At 66.3% G+C, this 18,208-nt stretch overlaps 3 protein-coding genes and 1 long non-coding RNA gene across 8 annotated transcripts; 3 read left to right on the forward strand and 1 right to left on the reverse strand.

The window, feature by feature from the left end:
• The first annotated feature begins 558 nt into the window (after positions 1-558).
• On the forward strand, positions 559-3,012 carry CELA3B (chymotrypsin like elastase 3B). The gene is made up of 8 exons (XM_035567854.1): positions 559-598; positions 679-764; positions 853-950; positions 1,410-1,544; positions 1,625-1,761; positions 2,202-2,347; positions 2,427-2,615; positions 2,995-3,012. Exons 1-8 carry the CDS (start codon positions 559-561, stop codon positions 3,010-3,012), a joined length of 849 nt encoding a protein of 282 aa, XP_035423747.1.
• A 2,652-nt stretch (positions 3,013-5,664) lies between these two features.
• Positions 5,665-9,641, forward strand: TMEM269 (transmembrane protein 269). 4 transcript variants are annotated; one of them, XM_035567948.2, is made up of 7 exons: positions 5,665-5,779; positions 7,054-7,118; positions 7,615-7,762; positions 7,847-7,944; positions 8,032-8,175; positions 8,263-8,463; positions 8,589-9,641. In XM_035567948.2, the coding sequence occupies exons 2-7, from the start codon at positions 7,061-7,063 to the stop codon at positions 8,696-8,698; spliced, it is 759 nt and encodes a 252-aa protein (XP_035423841.1). In that variant the 5' UTR covers positions 5,665-5,779; positions 7,054-7,060; the 3' UTR covers positions 8,699-9,641. The 4 variants fall into 4 exon arrangements, with proteins under 4 accessions (XP_035423841.1, XP_050570830.1, XP_035423842.1 ...); XM_035567949.1 differs by having other exon boundaries at positions 5,755-5,779; positions 7,054-7,098; XM_050714873.1 differs by lacking the exon at positions 7,054-7,118 and having other exon boundaries at positions 5,673-5,779.
• A 2,469-nt stretch (positions 9,642-12,110) lies between these two features.
• On the reverse strand, positions 12,111-15,536 carry TRIM62 (tripartite motif containing 62). 2 transcript variants are annotated; one of them, XM_035567938.1, is made up of 5 exons: positions 15,114-15,536; positions 14,291-14,386; positions 13,364-13,620; positions 13,176-13,291; positions 12,111-12,965 (listed from the first exon to the last, which is right to left on the reverse strand). In XM_035567938.1, the coding sequence occupies exons 1-5, from the start codon at positions 15,519-15,521 to the stop codon at positions 12,415-12,417; spliced, it is 1,428 nt and encodes a 475-aa protein (XP_035423831.1). In that variant the 5' UTR covers positions 15,522-15,536; the 3' UTR covers positions 12,111-12,414. The 2 variants fall into 2 exon arrangements, with proteins under 2 accessions (XP_035423831.1, XP_035423830.1); XM_035567937.1 differs by having other exon boundaries at positions 13,146-13,291.
• LOC118258857 (uncharacterized) lies at positions 15,456-17,971 on the forward strand. Its single transcript, XR_004781907.2, has 2 exons — positions 15,456-15,561; positions 17,669-17,971. It is a non-coding gene; the product is annotated as an uncharacterized LOC118258857 (long non-coding RNA).
• The last annotated feature ends 237 nt before the right edge of the window (positions 17,972-18,208 follow it).

Raw genomic sequence — 18,208 nt, forward strand, 5'->3', positions numbered from 1 at the left:
GGACCTGGGGGAGTATAGGGGTTATAAGGGGGCTGGGGGCACCAGGAGCATGAGGGGTATGGGGCTACAGGAGGCAGAGCTGCTATGGGAGGGGGGCTGTGGGGCCGGGAGGGTGTATGTGGTATATATGGCACTGAGTCCATGGGGGGCCATATGCGGACACACAGCCCCCTGCCGCACCCACGCAGGCCTGGCTGGACGGGGGCTGATGGCCACGTGCCCCCCCTCCCAGCCCCCACAGCCAAGGCCAGGCGTTAATGGTTAACCCCCGGCCCCCACACCTGCATAGCTCCCAGGGGGGTTGGCACCCCAGGGTGCCCCACACAGGGCGCTGGGACCCCCTCGGCCATGCCCGTGGGGTGCCCCCCACAGTGTGACCGCAGGGAGGGGTCCCGGCACCCCCCCACCCCGCAGGGGCAACCCGCGCCCCCTGGCAGCACCCAGCTGGGTGCCGGCTGCCCCTTCCCAGGGGTGTCCTTGGGGTGGGGGGTGCCCCGATAAGGGGGGAGATTTAAGGCTGGTGACCGCCCCGTGGGCCCTCGCCGAGCCGTGATCACGATGCTGACGCTCCTTGTCCCCCTGCTGCTGGTGGCTGGCGGTAAGCTGTCCCCAAACCCCTCCGGCATCCCCAGTTTGGGGGTCCCGGCACCCTGGGGTGACCGGCACCCTGCCGCTCAGGCTGCCAGGCCGCAGTGCTGCCAAAAGAGCCGCAGTCGCGGGTGGTGAACGGGGAGGACGCGGTGCCCTACAGCTGGCCCTGGCAGGTGAGCGGCACGGGGATGGGGACGGGGACACGGCGGGGACACCCAGTGGGTGACACGGCGCCCTCCCACCCTGTGTGCCCTGCCGCAGATCTCGCTGCAGTATGAGCGCGACGGTGCCTTCCACCACACCTGCGGGGGCACCCTCATCGCGCCCGACTGGGTGATGACGGCTGCGCACTGCATCTCGTGAGCAGGGCGCAGGATGGGTGCGGGGGGGGGCGGGGGGGGTGCACAGAAGGGGTACGGGGTGCAGGATGGGTGCAGGTGGGCTGCATGGTGCAGGATGGGTGCATGGAATGGGTGCAGGGTGCAGGAGGGGCGCTGGGTGGGGTAAGGATGATGCTGGATGCAGGGATAGGCGCATGGAGGGGATGTGGGGTGCAGGGTGGGAGGACGGGTGCACGGAGGAGGTGCAGGGTGCAGGAGGGGTGCAGGGTGGGTGCACGCAGGAGGTCCAGGACACACCGAGGACGGGCATGGGGGTGATGGGCTGTGCAGGATGGGTGCAAGGAGGGTGCCGGGTGGGCGCACAGAAGGAGTGCAGGCTGTGGGGATGGGTGCAGGAGGGCTGCAGCCCCCGTCCCCCGGGGCGCCCCCGGTGCCGCCCAGCGTGGCATCCCCTGAGGGCCGTGTCCCCACGGGCAGCTCCACGCTCACCTACGAGGTGGTGCTGGGTGAGTACGACATGAGCTCCGCCGAGGGCCCCGAGCAGCGCATCCCCGTCGCCACCTCTGACATCTTCGTGCACCCTAAGTGGAGAAGCTCATGCGTGGCCTGCGGGTGAGCCGGGTCCCGGTGGCGCGGGGGGATGCTGTCCCCACGCAGAGCCCCCATGACACGTGTGTGTTCCCATGTGGCAGCAACGACATCGCCCTGATGAAGCTGCGGCACAACACGGTGCTCAACAACCAAGTGCAGACGGGGCAGCTGCCGCCCGCGGGCACCATCCTGCCCGACGGCTACCCCTGCTACCTGAGTGGCTGGGGACGTCTGTCCAGTGCGTCCCCGCGGCGTGGGGACAGCGCCCGGCTGCTCCCCAGGGAGAGAGAGGGAGGGACGGGGGGGAGGATGTGGGATGGAGAGATGGAGGAAAGGAGGAATGGGTGGAGGAAGGGAGGCGTGGAGAGACAGGGATGGGGGAATGGAGGGAGGGATGGAAGGGGGGAAGGATGGGATGGAGGGAAGGACATGGGAGAGAGGGATGGGGGCTCGTTGGAAGGATTGATGGATGATGGATGGATGATGGACAGATGTTTGGATGGATGGATGGATGGATGGATGGATGGATGGATGTGGGATGGATGGAAGAATGGATAGATGGATGATGGCCGGGTGATGTGTGGATGCTGGATGGACGTGGGATGGATGGGGCTGGTGGGCAGGATGCCAGGCACAGGGCTATCCGTCTGGGTCCCTAAGCCCCCACCCCATTGGCAGCTGGGGGCCCGCTGCCGGACCGGCTGCAGGAGGCGCTGATGCCCGTGGTGGACTACGAGCACTGCACGCAGCCCGACTGGTGGGGCATCCTGGCCATCCGCACCACCATGATCTGCGCCGGTGGAGCCGAGAAGGCTGGCTGCAACGTGAGTGCCGCTCTGGGCTGCGCCGTGCTGGGGGAGCCGGGGCACCCCAACCCCAGCCTGACCCCAACCCCATCCCCAGGGCGACTCGGGCGGCCCCCTGAACTGCCAGGCTGCTGATGGGCACTGGGAGGTGCACGGCATCGCCAGCTTCGTCTCAGGACTGGGCTGCGACACCCCGAAGAAGCCCACTGTCTTCACCCGCGTCTCCGCCTTCGAGGACTGGATCGCCGAGGTGGGCGCCGGGGTGCTGGGACAGTGGGGTGCTGGGGTAATGGGGTGCCAGGGTGCTGGCATGCCAGGGTGCCAGGATGCTGGGATGCTGTGGTGTTGGGGTACCAGGTTGCTGGGGTGCCATAATGCTGGGGTGTTGGGGTGCCAGGGTGTTGGGGTGCCAGCGTACCATGGGGCTGGGATGTCGAGGTGCTGGGGTACCATAGTGTTGGGGTGTTGGGGTGCTGGGGTGTCAGAATATTCGGATGTCAGGGTGCCAGGGCACCGGGGTGCTGGGATGTTGCACTGCCAGGGTGCTGGGGTGTCAGGGTGCCCAGGTACCAGGGTGCTGGGACATTGGGGTGCGGGGATGCCGGGGTGCTGGGGTACCAGGGCACCAGGGTGTCGCACCCCCGTCAGCCACTTCTCTCTTCCAGACCATGAACAACAACTGAGCAGGGCAGCAGCAACCTCCCGGCATCGCAGAGGGCAAATAAACGTGCAGAGCTGGCACCACGCGTGTCCCGTGTGCTGGGGGGGGAGCGGGTGTGCACACATGTGTGTGCAGCTGGGCACGTGCAGGCACCTGGCAAAAGCGGCCGCCTTTGCCAGCAGATGGCACTGGCAGAGCGGGCGCGGGGAGCGCGGCTGCACCCGTGGCTGTGCCCGGGTGCCACAGGGATGGGCACCCAGAGACACCCCAGTGCCATGGGGATGGTCACCCAGAGGCACCCAGATACCACGGGGATGGGCCCAGAGGGAGCCCAGAGACACCCAGGCACTATGGGGACAAGCACCCCAGGGTGCCCTGAAGCTATGCTGATGGGTCCCCCGAGATGCAGTGACACCCACAGGGCAAGGACCCCCTGTCCCATGGCACCCTGATGCCATGAGCACCATGAGGCGCCCCGGTGCCACGAGGATGGGCTCCATCCTCCTCCCCATGGCACCCTGAGGCCACAAGGATGGGCCCCCCTGAGGCCTCTCTCGTGCCATGGGGAAGCCATCCCCATACTCCTCAAGGTGCCCTGACGGCGCAGTGATGGGCCCCCAAGGTGCCCATCAAGGTGCCAAGGTGCCAAGGTGCCAAGGTGCCAAGGTGCCCCAAGGCGCCACTGCTGTGGCGATGGGCACCCAACGACACCCTGATGCCACAGGGATGGGTACACAGCAGGACCCTGATGTCCCAGGGACGGGCCCCCCTAAGGGGCCCTGATGCCATGTGTCATCCCCGGGCCCTCCAGGTGCCCTGGTGGGCACCCAGAAACACCTGGGTGATATGGGGATGAGCACCCTGAGGTGCCCTGACACCACGAGAATCGGCTCCTCCCTGATGGCACCCTGAGGCCACGGTGATGGGACCCCATGGGTGCCCTGATGCCACAGTGATGGGCACCCCGAAACGCCCTGAAGCTGGGGGGGAACGGACAGGCTCTCAAAGACAGCCAGGCACTATGGGCATGAGCACCCCAAGATGCCCCAACGCCACGGGGATGGGCCCCTCCGGGTGCCCCGTCCCGGGCATGCGGCCACGATGGAGGCCCTGGGCCCGGCTCTCGCTCGCCGCCTCCTGCCCTCTTGGCCCGTCCGTCGCCTCGCAACCGCCAGCCGCGGCGTGTGACCGGGAACAAAGGGCCCTTTGACGGCGTCCCTGCCGCGGCTGGCACGCATGGGCCCCCCGCTTCCCCTGGCGGGGACCCCCGTGTCCCCACAGGGATGGGGCCACCCCGAGCCGGGTGGAAAATCCCCATCCCTGTCCCGCCACGGGGCCATATGGTTTTATTGGCCCTTGTCGCTATGCCTGGGGGACCTTTGGTCACCGTGCGGGCCCTTTGCTCCGGCTGCTGAGGCCGCCCCGGCTCGTGACACCCTTGCACAACTGGTGACGCCCTCAGGAGGCCAGGGACGGTGGGGACAGGATGGGTGCTGGCTGCAGGCTGAGCTGGTGGTTCCTTACCAGAAGGGCGGGCACCATGGTGCCCCGATCCCCCCGAGGCAGGGGGACACCACGCAGGGCAACGCACCAGGCCTGGGTGGCAGAGGGGACACAGGGCAGGGGCTGCACCACGGTGCCGGTGCTGTGGGGCTGGTGGGGCTTGAGCCCGGAGAGGGTGCTGCAAGCCTGGCATGGGTGCTGTGAGCCTGGCATGGGTGCTGTGAGCCTGGTGTGGGTGCTGTGAGCCTGCTATGGGTGCTGTGAGCCTGGCATGGGTGCTGTGAGCCTGGTGTGGGTGCTGTGAGGCCTGGCATGGGTGCTGTGAGCCTGGTGTGGGTGCTGTGAGCCTGCTATGGGTGCTTGGAGCCTGGCATGGGTGCTGCGAGCCTGGCACAGGTGCTTGGAGCCTGGCATGGGTGCTGTGAGCCTGGCATGGGTGCTGGGAGGCCTGGCATGGGTGCTGTGAGCCTGGCATGGGTGCTTGGAGCCTGGCATGGGTGCTGCGAGCCTGGCGTGGGCGCTGTGAGCCTGGCATGGGTGCTGTGAGCCTGGTGTGGGTGCTGTGAGGCCTGGCATGGGTGCTCTGAGCCTGGCATGGGTGCTGCGAGCCTGGCATGGGTGCTGTGAGGCCTGGCATGGGTGCTCTGAGCCTGGCATGGGTGCTGCGAGCCTGGCATGGGTGCTTGGAGCCTGGCATGGGTGCTGCAAGCTTGGAACAGGAGCTCTGAGCCTGGCATGGGTGCTTCAAGGCAGGTGTGAGTGCTTCACGGATGGCATGGGTGCTTCAAGGCCAGCAAGGGTGCTTCAAGGCTGGCATGGGTGCTTCAAGGCCAACAAGGGTGCTTCAAGGCTGGCATGGGTGCTGCAAGGCCAACAAGGGTGCTTCAAGGCTGGCATGGGTGCTGCAAGCCTGGCAGGGGTGGTGCAAGGCTGGCACGCGCGCTGCGAGCCTCTCTTGGGAACTTTGGTCCTGGCACAGGCGCTGCGAGCCTGGCACGGCTCCTTTGGGGCTGGCGTGGACACTTTGAGCCTGGCACTGGCATGCGGCCAGCTCGGCCCCTGGGCAGCTCCTCCCTCGCCGGCGGTGCCAGCCGCCTCTGAAAACCCCCGTGTCCTCTGGCCGGACCCACCCCCCCGGTGACTCAGCCGGTTCCCGGTGAAGCCGATCCCTATATAACGCGGTGCTGCCACACGGGGCCAGCGCTGGCCCCGCCACCCCTGCCTCAGTTTCCCTCCCTGGGGCGCCCCCGGTGCTGCGGCCATGTGGATGGTGTCACCGCCGGTCGGTAAGTCCCGCCTCGACGCCCCGACACCGCTTGCCCCCGGCACAAGGCTTCCCCCTGAAAAAGCACTGGTTTTGGTGGTTTAACACGAAACAGGGATTCGTGGTGGTTGTCGGCCGAGTGAGGCTGGTCGGGGGTCGCCGGCACTGGGTGGTTTGGGGGGGAAAAGGGGATAAGAGCAGGTTTTAAGGTGCTGGCACGGAGCTGCTCCACGCTCGCCTGCGGGGCTGGTGTCACGCTTGGCTGGGCGGGCAGCGGCGAACCGGGCCGGCAGCCAGCGGCACCGCTTGCTCAGCCCTTCAAATCGGGGCAGAAAATCGCAGAAAGAGGCAGCTTGAATAAAACAAGAAAGCGAGCCTGCACCTCCTTTGGAAAACCCTCCTTCTCATCGCTGAGAACTCCCCGTCTGGAGCAGGCCCCCATAACGCCGCATGGAAAGAGCCAAATCCGCCCTTTTTTCCCACAGAAATCGCTGTGCAGAGCGCTGCGTGCAGCACGGGGCTGGGCGGGATGTGGGGCAGATGCCCGGCCCCGCCGTCCCTCTCACCCCATCCCTTTGCTTTTGGGGCCGGGAACGCCAAGAACAGACAAGTTTGGGTGCCGTGGTGATGCCTGGGCATTGTGATGCTGGCAGAGCGCGGCGGTGCCACTAACCCTGCCCGGGGCCTGATCCTGCCTGGTGTGGGGACAGGACGGGGTTTGCACAGGAATTCACCACCTGAGGGCTTTGCTTCAGACAAGCTGCCACCTCGGTCAGAACCAAAACCGCCGCTTTTTGCCCGTTTTTTGCCGCCATGAAGGGTGCTCCCCTCCCCAGAGCACAGAGAGACCCCACACCCACCGGCTCAGCCCCAGCACGGGGGGAACGGCACGATGCACAACCGCAGTCCCCCCGAAAACACCGTTTCTAGCGGAAAAAAAAACGGGGCAGGAGGGGTGGTGAAATTTACCCCTTCAGGGCACCGTCTGACGGCTTTTTTTGGGGTGTTTTTCCATCCCTACCCGCTCGGCTCAGCCTGAAACCCCGGCGGCGTGGCCCAGGGTGGGGTGGCCAAAGGTCGGCGGTGCGGCACCCCCGCCCCGCTCGCAGCCTGGCTCGGAGAATGGGAAATTTCCTTCCTTTCTGCAGGCAGCAGCGCCCGGTGGCCGGGGGGCTCGTCATGCCCGGCCGCCACGAGCCGGCCCGGTCTCAGCCCCGCGGGACGGCGGGGGCTGCGGCGGCGGGGGGGAGAGCGGTTGTGGCTCTTGTTGTGCTCTGACATGCTGTTTTCTTTCAGATGAAGGATGTCACCAGCTTGCCTGGCTTTGGGACCACGGCAAAGGCAGGGTGCAAAACACACTAGTAGGACATGACCCTTAACACTTTCTCTAAAGCGTAGCCCTATAGGTATATAAGATCAATAGAGCTTAACACTGGGGTTGGCTTTTATTCTAAGCTTGGGTTTGGTCTTGGTTTTGGTTTTGTTTTGTTTTGTTATTTTGTTATTTTGTTATCGTTTCACTTTTTTCTTTCGCCTCCCGCGGGCAGACGGAGGCAGGGGCTTCCCCCTGCGGCGCTTGCAAAAAAAACTGAGCTGTGCAAAAACGGTTTGGGGAGCGGTGCTTCGGTTGTGACCCGCGCCAAGCCGGGAGGAGGAGGAGGGGGAAGGCGCTCCGCGAAGGCTCCTGCCGGGGGGGAGCGCCCCAAAACCTCCGCCGGCCCCTTCCCAACGCTGGAAGGGGGCTGAGGGGCTTCAGCCCCGAGCACCGACCTGCTACCTCGGGTGCTTAAATAAGTCCCAGCCAGAAAACTGCCACCGAGAGGCTCAGCCCCTGACCGGCGCCTCGGTGGCTTGCAGGTATCTTCCAGTACACCAAGAAGCTGTTCCTGAGCAAGCAGGTGGGACAGGCGCAGGCGCTGGAGTCTGTCCGGAAAAATGCTGCCAACGCGCTCTCCATGGCGAACCTGATCATGGGGCTCTCCTCCATCCTCTGCAGCCTGAACAGGTGGGGAGCAGCCAAAAAAAAAAGGGTAAATCCGGTTAAATCGGCGCAGCCACGGGGCTCACCGCCTCCCCCCTACCTCCCCAGGCAGTACCACCACTCCTGCTGGCTGCTCCTCGGGGGCTTTCTGCTTGATTTGGCCGACGGAGCCATCGCCCGCCAGCTCAACGCCTGCTCAGCGCTGGGTGAGTGACTGCCCCGGGGCCGGGGCTGTGCAAAGAGGGGGTGCCAGGAGCTGTCCCCCCTGGCAGCCGCCCGCTCGCTGCCTGCAGGTGCCAAGATGGATGATTTCGCCGACTTCACCTCCTTTGGGCTGGCCACGGCGCTGCTGCTGCAGACGCAGGGTGTGCTGGACGGGCTGCTGGCCATCGCCTATGTGCTGGCCGTCTTCGCTCGCCTCTGCTTCTTCTCCAGTGGTGAGCCGGGGGTTTTGGGGAGCGGCGGCGCTCCACGGGGCGGCTGCCCCCCGTTTGGCACCCGGCTGAGCATGTCGCACCCCGCAGAGATCCCCTTCACCTACCGGGGGCTGCCCTGCCCCTACGCCTCCTCGCTGCTGGTGAGCATCTTCCTGCTGACGGGCGGCAACGTCACGCTGCTGCGTGTCGCTGCCATCGTCATGATCCTCTTCATGGTCGACCGGGGCTTCTACCCCCACGACAAGGTGCTGGAGTCCCAGCTCTGGAAGAAGGTGATCTACGCTGGAGGTAAGGACAGGGAAGCCCGGCACCGATCTGGGCAATAAGGCCGGTTGAGGTCTGCCACCCAGCTCCGCTGCAGGAAGGCACAAACATGCTGCTCTGCCCTGGGTGCTGATGGTTCCCCCTCGCAGGCATTGTGGCTGTGCTGCTCTTGCCCACGACGGTCGCTTCCATGTACTACCTCGCCTGGTCGGCGTCCTACATCTTCTCTCCCTTTGCCATCTGGAGCTGCAAAGCCTAAGGGTGAAGCGGCAGCCACCCTGGTGAGGACTGCTCCGGCCTTACACTCCACCGAACGCGCAGTAAAGCTCTCCTCTCCCTCCCTCTCGGGTGCCAGCACCGGGGTGTCTCGTCTCCCCACCTTCCTTAGCTCTTCCTGGGGAAAGCGGCGGCAGCGGAAGCCAAACCCAGCCCGGCAGGCGCAACGCTGCAGCCCCTGGAGAGAGAAACGCCACCACTCACCCCCTTCAAGTGTTTTCCCAGCTGTGGCAGAGCCTGTTTAGAAAAGAAAATAGTTGAGCTCCCGCAGAGGGAAGCTCTCAGCTTCAGGAGAGCCCAGGCTAGGCTCCAAACTGCCCTGCCCGTGCCCTGCCTGTGCCCTGGTCCCTGCGACGCTGGGCGAATCCCCGGCCACAGCCAGAAGAACAACAACTCCACTCTGGAGGCTGCCTTCCCCCTTTCCTGTGGGATTTGACCCAAAAACCCTCTCCAGACGGCTCCCGGGCTGCCCCCAGTGCATAGCCCTGGGGCGGCAGCTGGGACGTGAATCAAGGTGATGCTCACGCAGCCAACACGTTCCCACTGTACACAGTGATTTATTGCCAGGGTGTAATTGTGGCACGTTTACACCCCTGAGATCCCAACCATGACAAGAAAACAACCCTGGAGAGGGCAGCACGGCCGGGCCGTCCCCTCGGGCCAGGCTGGGAGGAAGCCACCGATCAAATCTCCAGAGAGTGCAACAAAGCTGAGCCCGGTTCTCCCCAAAACCCCCCTGAGACACAGGGAGTGTTCTGGTATTTATTTTTTACTCATCACCACAGGGAAATAATATCTCAGCCGTGTTCTTTTTTCCTTTCTGCGCTAGCCTGATGAGGTGTGGGAGGGAGGGAGGAATGTAGAAGGGAAAAATGGAACTTGAAACCTGCCGGCCGAACTCTCTGGAAATAAAAGCTGGAGAACAACTGCCGCGTGCGAGCCTGCCCGCGGCTGGAAAGCGGAGGGCGTGTGGGTGGAGGAAGGAAGCGAAGGTCAAACCTTGCGCCGAGCAGCAGAGGAAACCAGAGCAAATCTGCGGCTCGGCTCCCTGGGGAGGCTCCTGCGGGGCGAGCAGCTGCGAGCCGGCCCCGGACAGAAACGACCCCGTCCCAGTCAGGACAAGCGCCTGGGGGACCCCAACGGCTCCGCGCCGCTGTAAACAGCCGCTGCTCCCCTTGGCAGGGAGACGGCGGGTGCGGGGCCCGCGGGCCGAGGTCCTGCTCGGCGCAAGGCCGGCCGGAGCTGGCGGCTGCTGGCTGCAGCTGCTCTGGCGCGGGGCCGCTGCTCCCTTCCCCGCCGCCAGCCCCGGCCCGGCCCCGTGCTCCCGGCGGGGTTCGGCCGTGGCTGCCCCCGCGCCGTTCCCACCGCGCCTGCCAGCAGCGGGGGCAGCGCCGGCACCACGCCGCCTCCCCGCGCCGCTCAGCAGGACCAGGAGCCAGACAAGTGCGGAACGACCACTGCTTTTATTAAGAAAAGGACAAGAAGAAAAGAAAGTTGTTCTTCGAGGCGAAGTAATAAATAACGCGGCGACGCGGGGCAGCGGGTACCGGCGGGCCGGGGGCGCCGCCCCTCACTCGCTGGGGGCCTGCATCTGCTTGCAGAAGGAGTCGAACTGCTGCTGCTCCAGCTCCGTCATCACCCGGTTCAGGGCGTAGATCTGCGGGGACAGAGGCAGGCGGGCGGTGAGGCGCGGCCGTGCCACACGGAAGCACCGGGAGGAGCCCCCCGGCCCCACCGCCGCCCCCCGCCCACCTCCGCCCGCTGCCGCTGCTTCAGCTCCTGCTGCGCCGACTTCTGCTTCGCCTTCTCCAGGCGGGCCGCCGGCTCCCGGGGCTTCGGCCTCTCCTTCCGCCCGCCGCTCGGCTCCATGGCTGGGGCAGGGCCTCGGGGGGCGGCCCGGCCCCCCCCCGGCCCGCACCGACCCCCGCGGCCCCGCTCCCGGCAGGGCCCTGCCCGCGGCAAGATGGCGGCCGCGCCCCGCCCCGCCCGGCCTGCGCGGGCCGCGCCCCCTCCCCCAGCGCGCATGCGCCCTCGCGGGCGGGGCCCGACAGCGCCGCCTGGTGGGCGGGCAGGGAGCGGCGGGGGCGGGTCCCGCGGCCCGGCCGGTACCGGCACCGGTACCAGTAACGGCACCAGTAACGGCACTGGTACCAGTAACGGCACCGGCAGACCTGCCCCCAGGGCCCCAGCCGCTCCCGGCCCCGTGTATTGCACCCCCGTGCATCGCACCCCCATATATCACACCCTGTAAACATAATGTCCCTATACATCATGCCCCCATATATCACGCCCCCTACATCACGCCTCTATGCATTATGTCCCCATATATCACACCCCCTATACCTCACACTCCCATATATCACAGCCCCTGTATATCACAGCCCTTATATATCACACCCCTTATATCACACCCCCGATACACAATGTCCCTGTACATCACATCCCCTACACCTCACGTACCCCTATACCATACCCCCCATACATCGCGCCCCCCGATGTACCAAGGCCCCCCATATATCACGCCCCCTCCACACCTCCCCCATGCAGATATCAAGCAGCCCTATAGCACACCCGCTATACGGCGCACCCTCTGCCCAGCACAGCCCCCCCACAGCCCCGCTGCATACCTCACGTCCCCTAACGCAGTGTGTGCCCCCCCCCAGCCCCCCAACCTGGTCCCCCCCAGCTGCCAGCCGCCAGCTGGGGGAGGCTGGGCACAGCCTGGCCAGGCACACGGCACCGTGCGGCGCAGCACGGCACGGCGCAGCATGGCTCAGCACACCGTGGCACGGCACAGCATGGCATAGCACAGCTCAGCAACACCACTGCACAGCACAGCATGGCTCAGCACACCATGGTGTGGCACAGCACACACCGCAGAGCCACGGCACGGTGCACAACACATGGCATGGCAGGGCACGGTGCAGCACAGCGTGGCATGGCTGAGCATGGCATGGCACAGCACAGCTCAGCACACCATGGTGTGGCACAGCACAGTTCAGCTACCATGGCATGGCACAGCACGGCATGGCACAGCACAGCTCAGCACACCGTGGCACGGCACAGCACACACCGCAGAGCCATGGCACGGTGCACTACACATGGCATGGCAGGGCACGGTGCAGCACAGCGCGGTGCAGTACATACAGCCCGGCACAGCACCGCCTGGCACAGCGCACGTGATGCAGCAGCAGCACAGGGTGCAGCATGGCACGGCACAACACGGCACAGCACAGCACAGCCCGGGATGTCACAGTGCACACCATGGCACACCGTGGTGCAGGAGGACACGACACATTACAGACGGCGCGGGGCACTATGCACGGTGCAGCATCACCCAACCCCGCATGCCGGGGGTGCCCCCACCCCACACAGGGGCTGCACCACCCGGCCCCTTTGCTCCAAATCCACCTTTTATTGCAGCGGCCGGGGCAGGGACGGACCTGCAGGGCCGCGTGTGGAAGCACAGGACGGGGGGGCACCGGCTGCATCCTGCCCGGTGCCCGGAGTCAGCTTGAGGTTGAGGGTGAGTGATGCCGGGCAGGATCTGGCCCCGGCGGGGCAGTGTGAGCCCTCTCCTGCCCAGGCAGCCCGGGTGAGCGCTGCTGCACCCCGCGGGCAGGGCAGCGTCCCCCGTCCCGTGGCCACTGCCCCAGGCTCGTGCCTGTCCTCGGGGGTCCCGGTGGGGCGCAGACCCCGCTAGATGCGGACGGTGTTGATACGCAGGGGCTGGACGTTCTTGCCGTTGGCGTGGCTCTGCCCGGGGCTGAAGTAGGAGCAGAGCTTGCCAGGGAACTTCTCCCGGAAGGTGTAGAGCCAGGACATGTCATCGGCGTTGTAGAAGATGAGAAGCCCCTTGTCATAGTCCAGGAAGACGCCCACCTTCTCCAGCTTGCTCTTGACGTTGAGCCGGGTCCAGGGCTCGGTGCAGGCGCTGTACTGGTTCCCATCGTGCATGACGATGCAGTAAAAGCCCCGGCTGGGCTGGATCTGGATGCTGCCCTTGCGGGTGACGGCCTCATGCGCCAGCCCGATCATCCACTGTGTCTTCTCGGACACCACCACCTCCCAGTAGTGCACGCCGCCGCCGAAAGCCTCCGCGCCCAGCACCGACACCTCCACGTCAAAGCGCCGGGGCGAGTCCTGCAGCGGCTGTGGGTGCAGGTTGCCGTAAGCCACGATGGTGCAGTCGTCGGAGAGGATGAGGCGCTGGTGGGCTGTGCCGGGGTCCAGCGTCAGCGCCGCCGGCACTGCAGGGAGGGGTGGCCGTCAGCACCCCTGGGACCCCCACCCAGCTGTGCACCCACCTTGGGGGCATGCAGGTGGCTTTCGGCAGCCGAAGCGGCTCTGCAGAAGCCGCTCGTCCTCCCCCACACCCCCCCCACCAGCTCCCACTGGGGACAGGAAGGTCCCTGTGGGCTCATCCTCACCCTCGCTGGGTCCCCCAACTCCATCCTCACCCGGGTGAATGTCCTGGAAGAGAGACTTCCAGATGGTGTACTGCAGCGGGCCCATGTACTTGGAGGTAGGAAAGTCCTCGTAGGTGAGGTTGGTCTCGTGGATCTTCCCCTTGAGCCTGCAGGAGAGGCGCTGGTCGGCGAGGTCCCACGCAGGGCACCCCAGCCCCCCTGGCCACCCACAGACCCACCTCTCGGACAAGGAGGCGACGCCGGCCAGGAAGGCGTGCTTGTCGGCCTCGGCCAGGCGCTCCTGCAGGATCTGGCTGCCCTCCTGCACCTTGCGCAGCTGCTGGCTGTAGCGCTGGATCTTCTGCTCGATGTCGGTCAGCGTCCGCGCCGTGTCCGCCTCCAGCTCCTCCAGCATCGCCTTCTGCCGCTCCCGCAGCAGCCGGTGCAGCCGCTCAAAGGCCTCCCCGATGGTGGCCCGCAGGCTCTTGGCTGACGACTGGGGGGCGTGGGTGGGCATCAACCCCACGGAAAGCCCCAGTGTGGTGGGGTCTGTAGCCCCCCTGCCCGCCCAGACCAACACTGACCCGCTGCAAACGTTGCTGGGGATGCCCCGGGTGTGGTTTTGAGCACCTGTGCGAGTACCCGGTGGAGGACAGAAAACCCACCCTCTGCCCCACAGCTGGCAATGGGGAGTGGACATGAAGCTGAGGGAGAAGGGAGCCCAGTGTGAACAGCAGCCCCCTCCGCAAGTAATGCCCAAGCAAGCAGAAGGAGGAAGGTGCTAAATGAAACAGGGAAATAAGCGACAGGGTGCAGGGGCCAGCCTGCCACAGGGCTACGCATGGTCAGGGAAGGGAAACGGGGCACAGTCAGCAAGATTTGGGTCTTGGTGTGTCTGTAGGGTGGCTGGAGGTCCCAAAACTGGGCTGGCGAGGCTCACTCCTGCACCCACCCAGCAAGGGAATCAAGGAGCAGGGGAACAGCACTGAGACACGGGGCTGCGCCGGGGGGTACGACCACCCCAGCAGCTACAAAGAACCCGGTGTGCAGCAGGGACAGGGCAGGGGAACGGATTTGGAGCGATTCTGCCGACAATAAAGGGCTGGAGGAGTAACGGGGTCCTGCCTCGGGACCCCTGGGGACACCGAGTGCGTCCCCGCTCCTACCTTGGTCTCTGCCAGCTGCCGCTTGAGGAGGTGCAGGGCCTCGGTGTGGCCTCGCTCGCTCTCCTGCAGGCCCTGGAGCTGCTCCTTCAGCTCCCGCTGCAACGCAGGCAGGCGCTCAGACCCAGCTCGCAGCCCAGTCTGACCAGTCTGCCCAGTTCCCCACTCCCCGTGGGGCCGCGAGCTGGGGGACCCGGCAGCATTAAGAAAAGAAAAAGACAACCCATGGGATTTGGGGGGAAAAGCAAAGCTTCTCGCAGGTCCCAGGCTCCTGCAGCCCCAGGCTGAGCTTCACCAGCACTGCCAGCTGCCGGCAGCACGAAGCCGAGGTGCTGGGAACCCCCGGCCCCCTCGGGACCACAGGGTGGCCCCACAAATGTTTACCAGGGCATCACCAGGCACTGACAGCGGTGAGGGGATGAGTCGGTGCCCGTGAAGGTCAGCGCCCGGCTGCCTCCCCGCAGGCACGGGCACAAAGCTCCCCTGAAATGGCAGCCCTGTGGATTTGGGGACAGAGGAAGGACCGTGCCCATCGGGTGCCAGTGCCTGCACAGCAGCACCGGGGTAGAGACACGCTGAACGCATGGACAGAAGGGGGAATTTTATGGGGAGCACCTCCTCAGACCCACGTGCGAACAGAGAGAGCTCCAGCTAAGGTGCACGTGGGCAGGCAGACAGGGCATCCCACGGACACACTGCCCTGGGGAACAGGGACAGACAGACGGACAGACGTCAGCAGAGCAGCTCAGCGCAGCCGGGCAGGGGGGACAAGAGGGACAGCGCCCGGACCCCCAAGCCAGGCAGGGCCGGACACCCACCCACCCACCTGCAGCTCCTCGAAGGCATCGTCCACGTTGGTGACCTGGTGCTGCTCGTGCACGGCAGGCTCGTCGCAGAAGAAGCAGACGACGGCGCGGTCGGTGAGGCAGAAGAGCTTGACCTTCTCGTGGTCCTTGCAGGGGAAGGGGCTGCGCTGGGCCCCCAGGATGGCGTCCAGGGGGAAGGCGCTGTAGCGCTCCACGATGTTGGCCAGCTTGAGGCTGGGCGCCAGGGTGGGCTCGGCGAAGGTGCGCCGGCACTCGGGGCAGTCGCGGGCGCCCTGGGGCTCCTGGCGCACCCAGTGCTCGGTGATGCAGCGCCGGCAGAAGTAGTGCTCGCAGCCGAAGCTCACCGGGTCCTGGTAGATGCTCAGGCAGATGGAGCACAGCAGCTCGTCCTTCAGGCTGCAAGCCATGGCCGCCCGGGGGAGGCGAGGCCGCCCGGGGGACCCGGGGGTGAGAGCGCCCTTGGGGCTGCAATGGGGGGAAACTGGGGGGGGGGGGGGGGGAGGGCTGCAGATGGGGCTGCAATGGGGGGAACTGGGGGGCTGGCTGAGAAAGGGAGAACCGGGGAGGGGCTCTGGGGGTGCGGCGGGCACGGGGGGGGGTCGGGCTGACTGGGGGGGCCGGGGCTGCCCGCGGGGCCGCAGCGGGGGAGCCCCGGGCTGAGGCCGCCCCGGGGCTATCCGGGTTCGAATCCCGGCCCCGGCTCCGCGCCCCACCCACAGGTCCCGGGTTCGAGGCCGCCCCCCGCCTACTCCGAGCCGGCGGCGCCCGCTGCCCTCACCCAGCCGCAGGCGGTGCCGGCGCCCGGTGCCCCCGGTGCCCCCAGTGCGAGCGAGCCCTCGGCCACCTCGCAGCGCGCCCCGCCGCGACGGGCGGGGGGTGGGCGAGGAGGAGGAGGAGGAGGAGGAGGACGACGAGGAGGAGGAGGAGGAGGAGGAGGAGGAGCAGGCGGGGCCGCGCGGCACTTCCTGCCTCCCTCCCCCGCAGCCACAGTGGTGCCGCCCCCGCCCCATTGTCCCCCGCCCAGCGGCCCGCACCACCTCCCGCCCGCGAGGGGGCCTGAGGGGGAGGCGCTTAAAGGGGCTGCGGTGCTGAGGCGGCTGCGCTGCGGCCTCGGAGCCGTGCCCGGGCCCCTCCCGGTGCCTCCCCCCTCCCCGTTCCGGTGCCCGGGGCTGCGGCCTGGCCATCGGGGAGAGCAGCCCCCAGCCTCCCCCCTCCCGCGGGCACCTCCGCCCCCTCCCGGCCAGCCCCCTCCGTCCGTCTGTCCGTCCGTCTGTCCGCCCAGCCTTCAGTTCGCCCGTCCGCCCATCCATCCCTCTGTCTGTGCTGTCCTTCCGTCCCTCAACCCCGTTGTCCAGTCATTTGTCCATCCTCCCCTCTGCTCCCCCCTCCATCTGTCTGTCCATCCATCCCTCCATCCATCCCTCCACCCATCCCTCTCTCCATCCCTCCGTCTGTCTGTCCATCCTTCCCTGTCTCCATCCCTCTGTCCATCCCTCCATCTGTCCGTCCATCCCTCCCTCCCTCCACCCACCTCCCCACCTTCCCGTGCCCAACGGCAGCTCCCCCCTTCCCGCCCCTCTGTTTTGTCCCCAGTCCCCGGGGACAAGGGTTGAGGGGACGCCGGGGGTGACACTGGCACGGGGCAGGACCCTGCGGGACGCTCAGCCCCGGCTGTGGGGCGCAGGGGGGAGGCCGGGCCACTCTGCGCCCCCCGGGCTGCTCCCTGCAGCACCAGGGCAGCTGCGAAGCCACTGGAAGGCAAGGGAGGCTTTATGTCCCCAAAAATGCATTGCTGGGAAAATGCCGCCTTTTTCCCCCAGATCTTATCGATTTGACCAAAAAATGATGGAGCTGCGGTGGTGACAGGCTTCTCTTGTCCCTTCCCGTGCCAGGGAGCCCTCCTGCCTTGCGGCTGTCCCCAGCCCTTGTCCCCAAGCAAGGTGGTGGCCAAGCCTGGAGGAGCACGGCCACCATTTGCCTGGCCGCTTGAACCATTGTCCCCAAATCCCGCAGCATCGTCCCCAAATCCATCCCCAAATCCGCTGCCGTTCCCTCTGGGCACCGCCTGGGGCACCCGGCCAGGAAACCAGCGCGGGGAGACCCCAGAAGCCACGCAGAGACACGGATAATTGGGAACGGACGGCGGAAAGCCCCGTCCGTGCTCTGGGGATGCACCCGGGGGTCCCTCTCCCGAGCCCCCCACCCCAGAGAGGCTCTCAGCGGGGGCTCGGGGAGGAAGGAAGGAGCCGGATAGGAGGGGGGTAGCGATGCCCTGGGGGTCGAGCTGCACATTTCAGAGGCAGCACAAAAGTCAGGCTCGCCGCTGGCCGGCAGCCAAAGCGAACAAGGCTTTGCTTTGGCTGCCGAGCCCCCTGCGTCCCCCCGAGCCCCCCAGCACAGCCCCTCCTGCCCCGCATCCCCCCACCCCCGGCAGGGGGAATAACCACCCGCTTTGTTCCTCGCCCGTGCAGGAGGAAGGCCCGAAAGGCTGGAAAAAAAAAAAAAAAAAGCCAACCACAGGGGTTTGTTTTTTCTGCTTGTTTTTCTGCATTAGGAATTCAGGTCTTGTCTCCCCTCCAGGACCCGCTGGGGACTGAAGAAATGCTGAAATTAAATCATCAAAGCGCTGTCGGAGCGGGGAAGGGGCGGCTCGGCCGGCAGCGCGCCCGGCTCGCGCGCCCGCTTCGCCCCAGCCTGCGGCACGTGGCGGGGAAGAAGTACCCGGGCTACCCGGGCACGCAGCCCTGCCTTTGTGCCAGGGGGCTGGGAACGTCTCTTCGCATCCCCAAGTCCCCCTAGGAACCAATATCTGATTTTTTCCATGGTTTAAGTAAACCCTGCTCAGCTGAGGTCAAAATACCCTCATTTATTTATTTATTTTTTTTTGGGTGGGAAATGCAGATGGAGGCCAGTCCCTGGAACTCTTCCCTTTCCGGAGCAGGTTCCTCCCTCAGGTACTGATGGGGAAACTGAGTCAGGGGGAGATGGAGGATGGGGTGAGCACGGTAGTCCCACGGTGGAGCCACTTGGACGCGTGGCTCCCAGCCCACGTCATTTAATTTGTGTCCCCAGCACGTGGCTGGAGCACCGGGAG

Source organism: Cygnus atratus, chromosome 21 (assembly GCF_013377495.2).
Source record: "Cygnus atratus isolate AKBS03 ecotype Queensland, Australia chromosome 21, CAtr_DNAZoo_HiC_assembly, whole genome shotgun sequence".
NCBI lineage: Eukaryota > Metazoa > Chordata > Aves > Anseriformes > Anatidae > Cygnus > Cygnus atratus.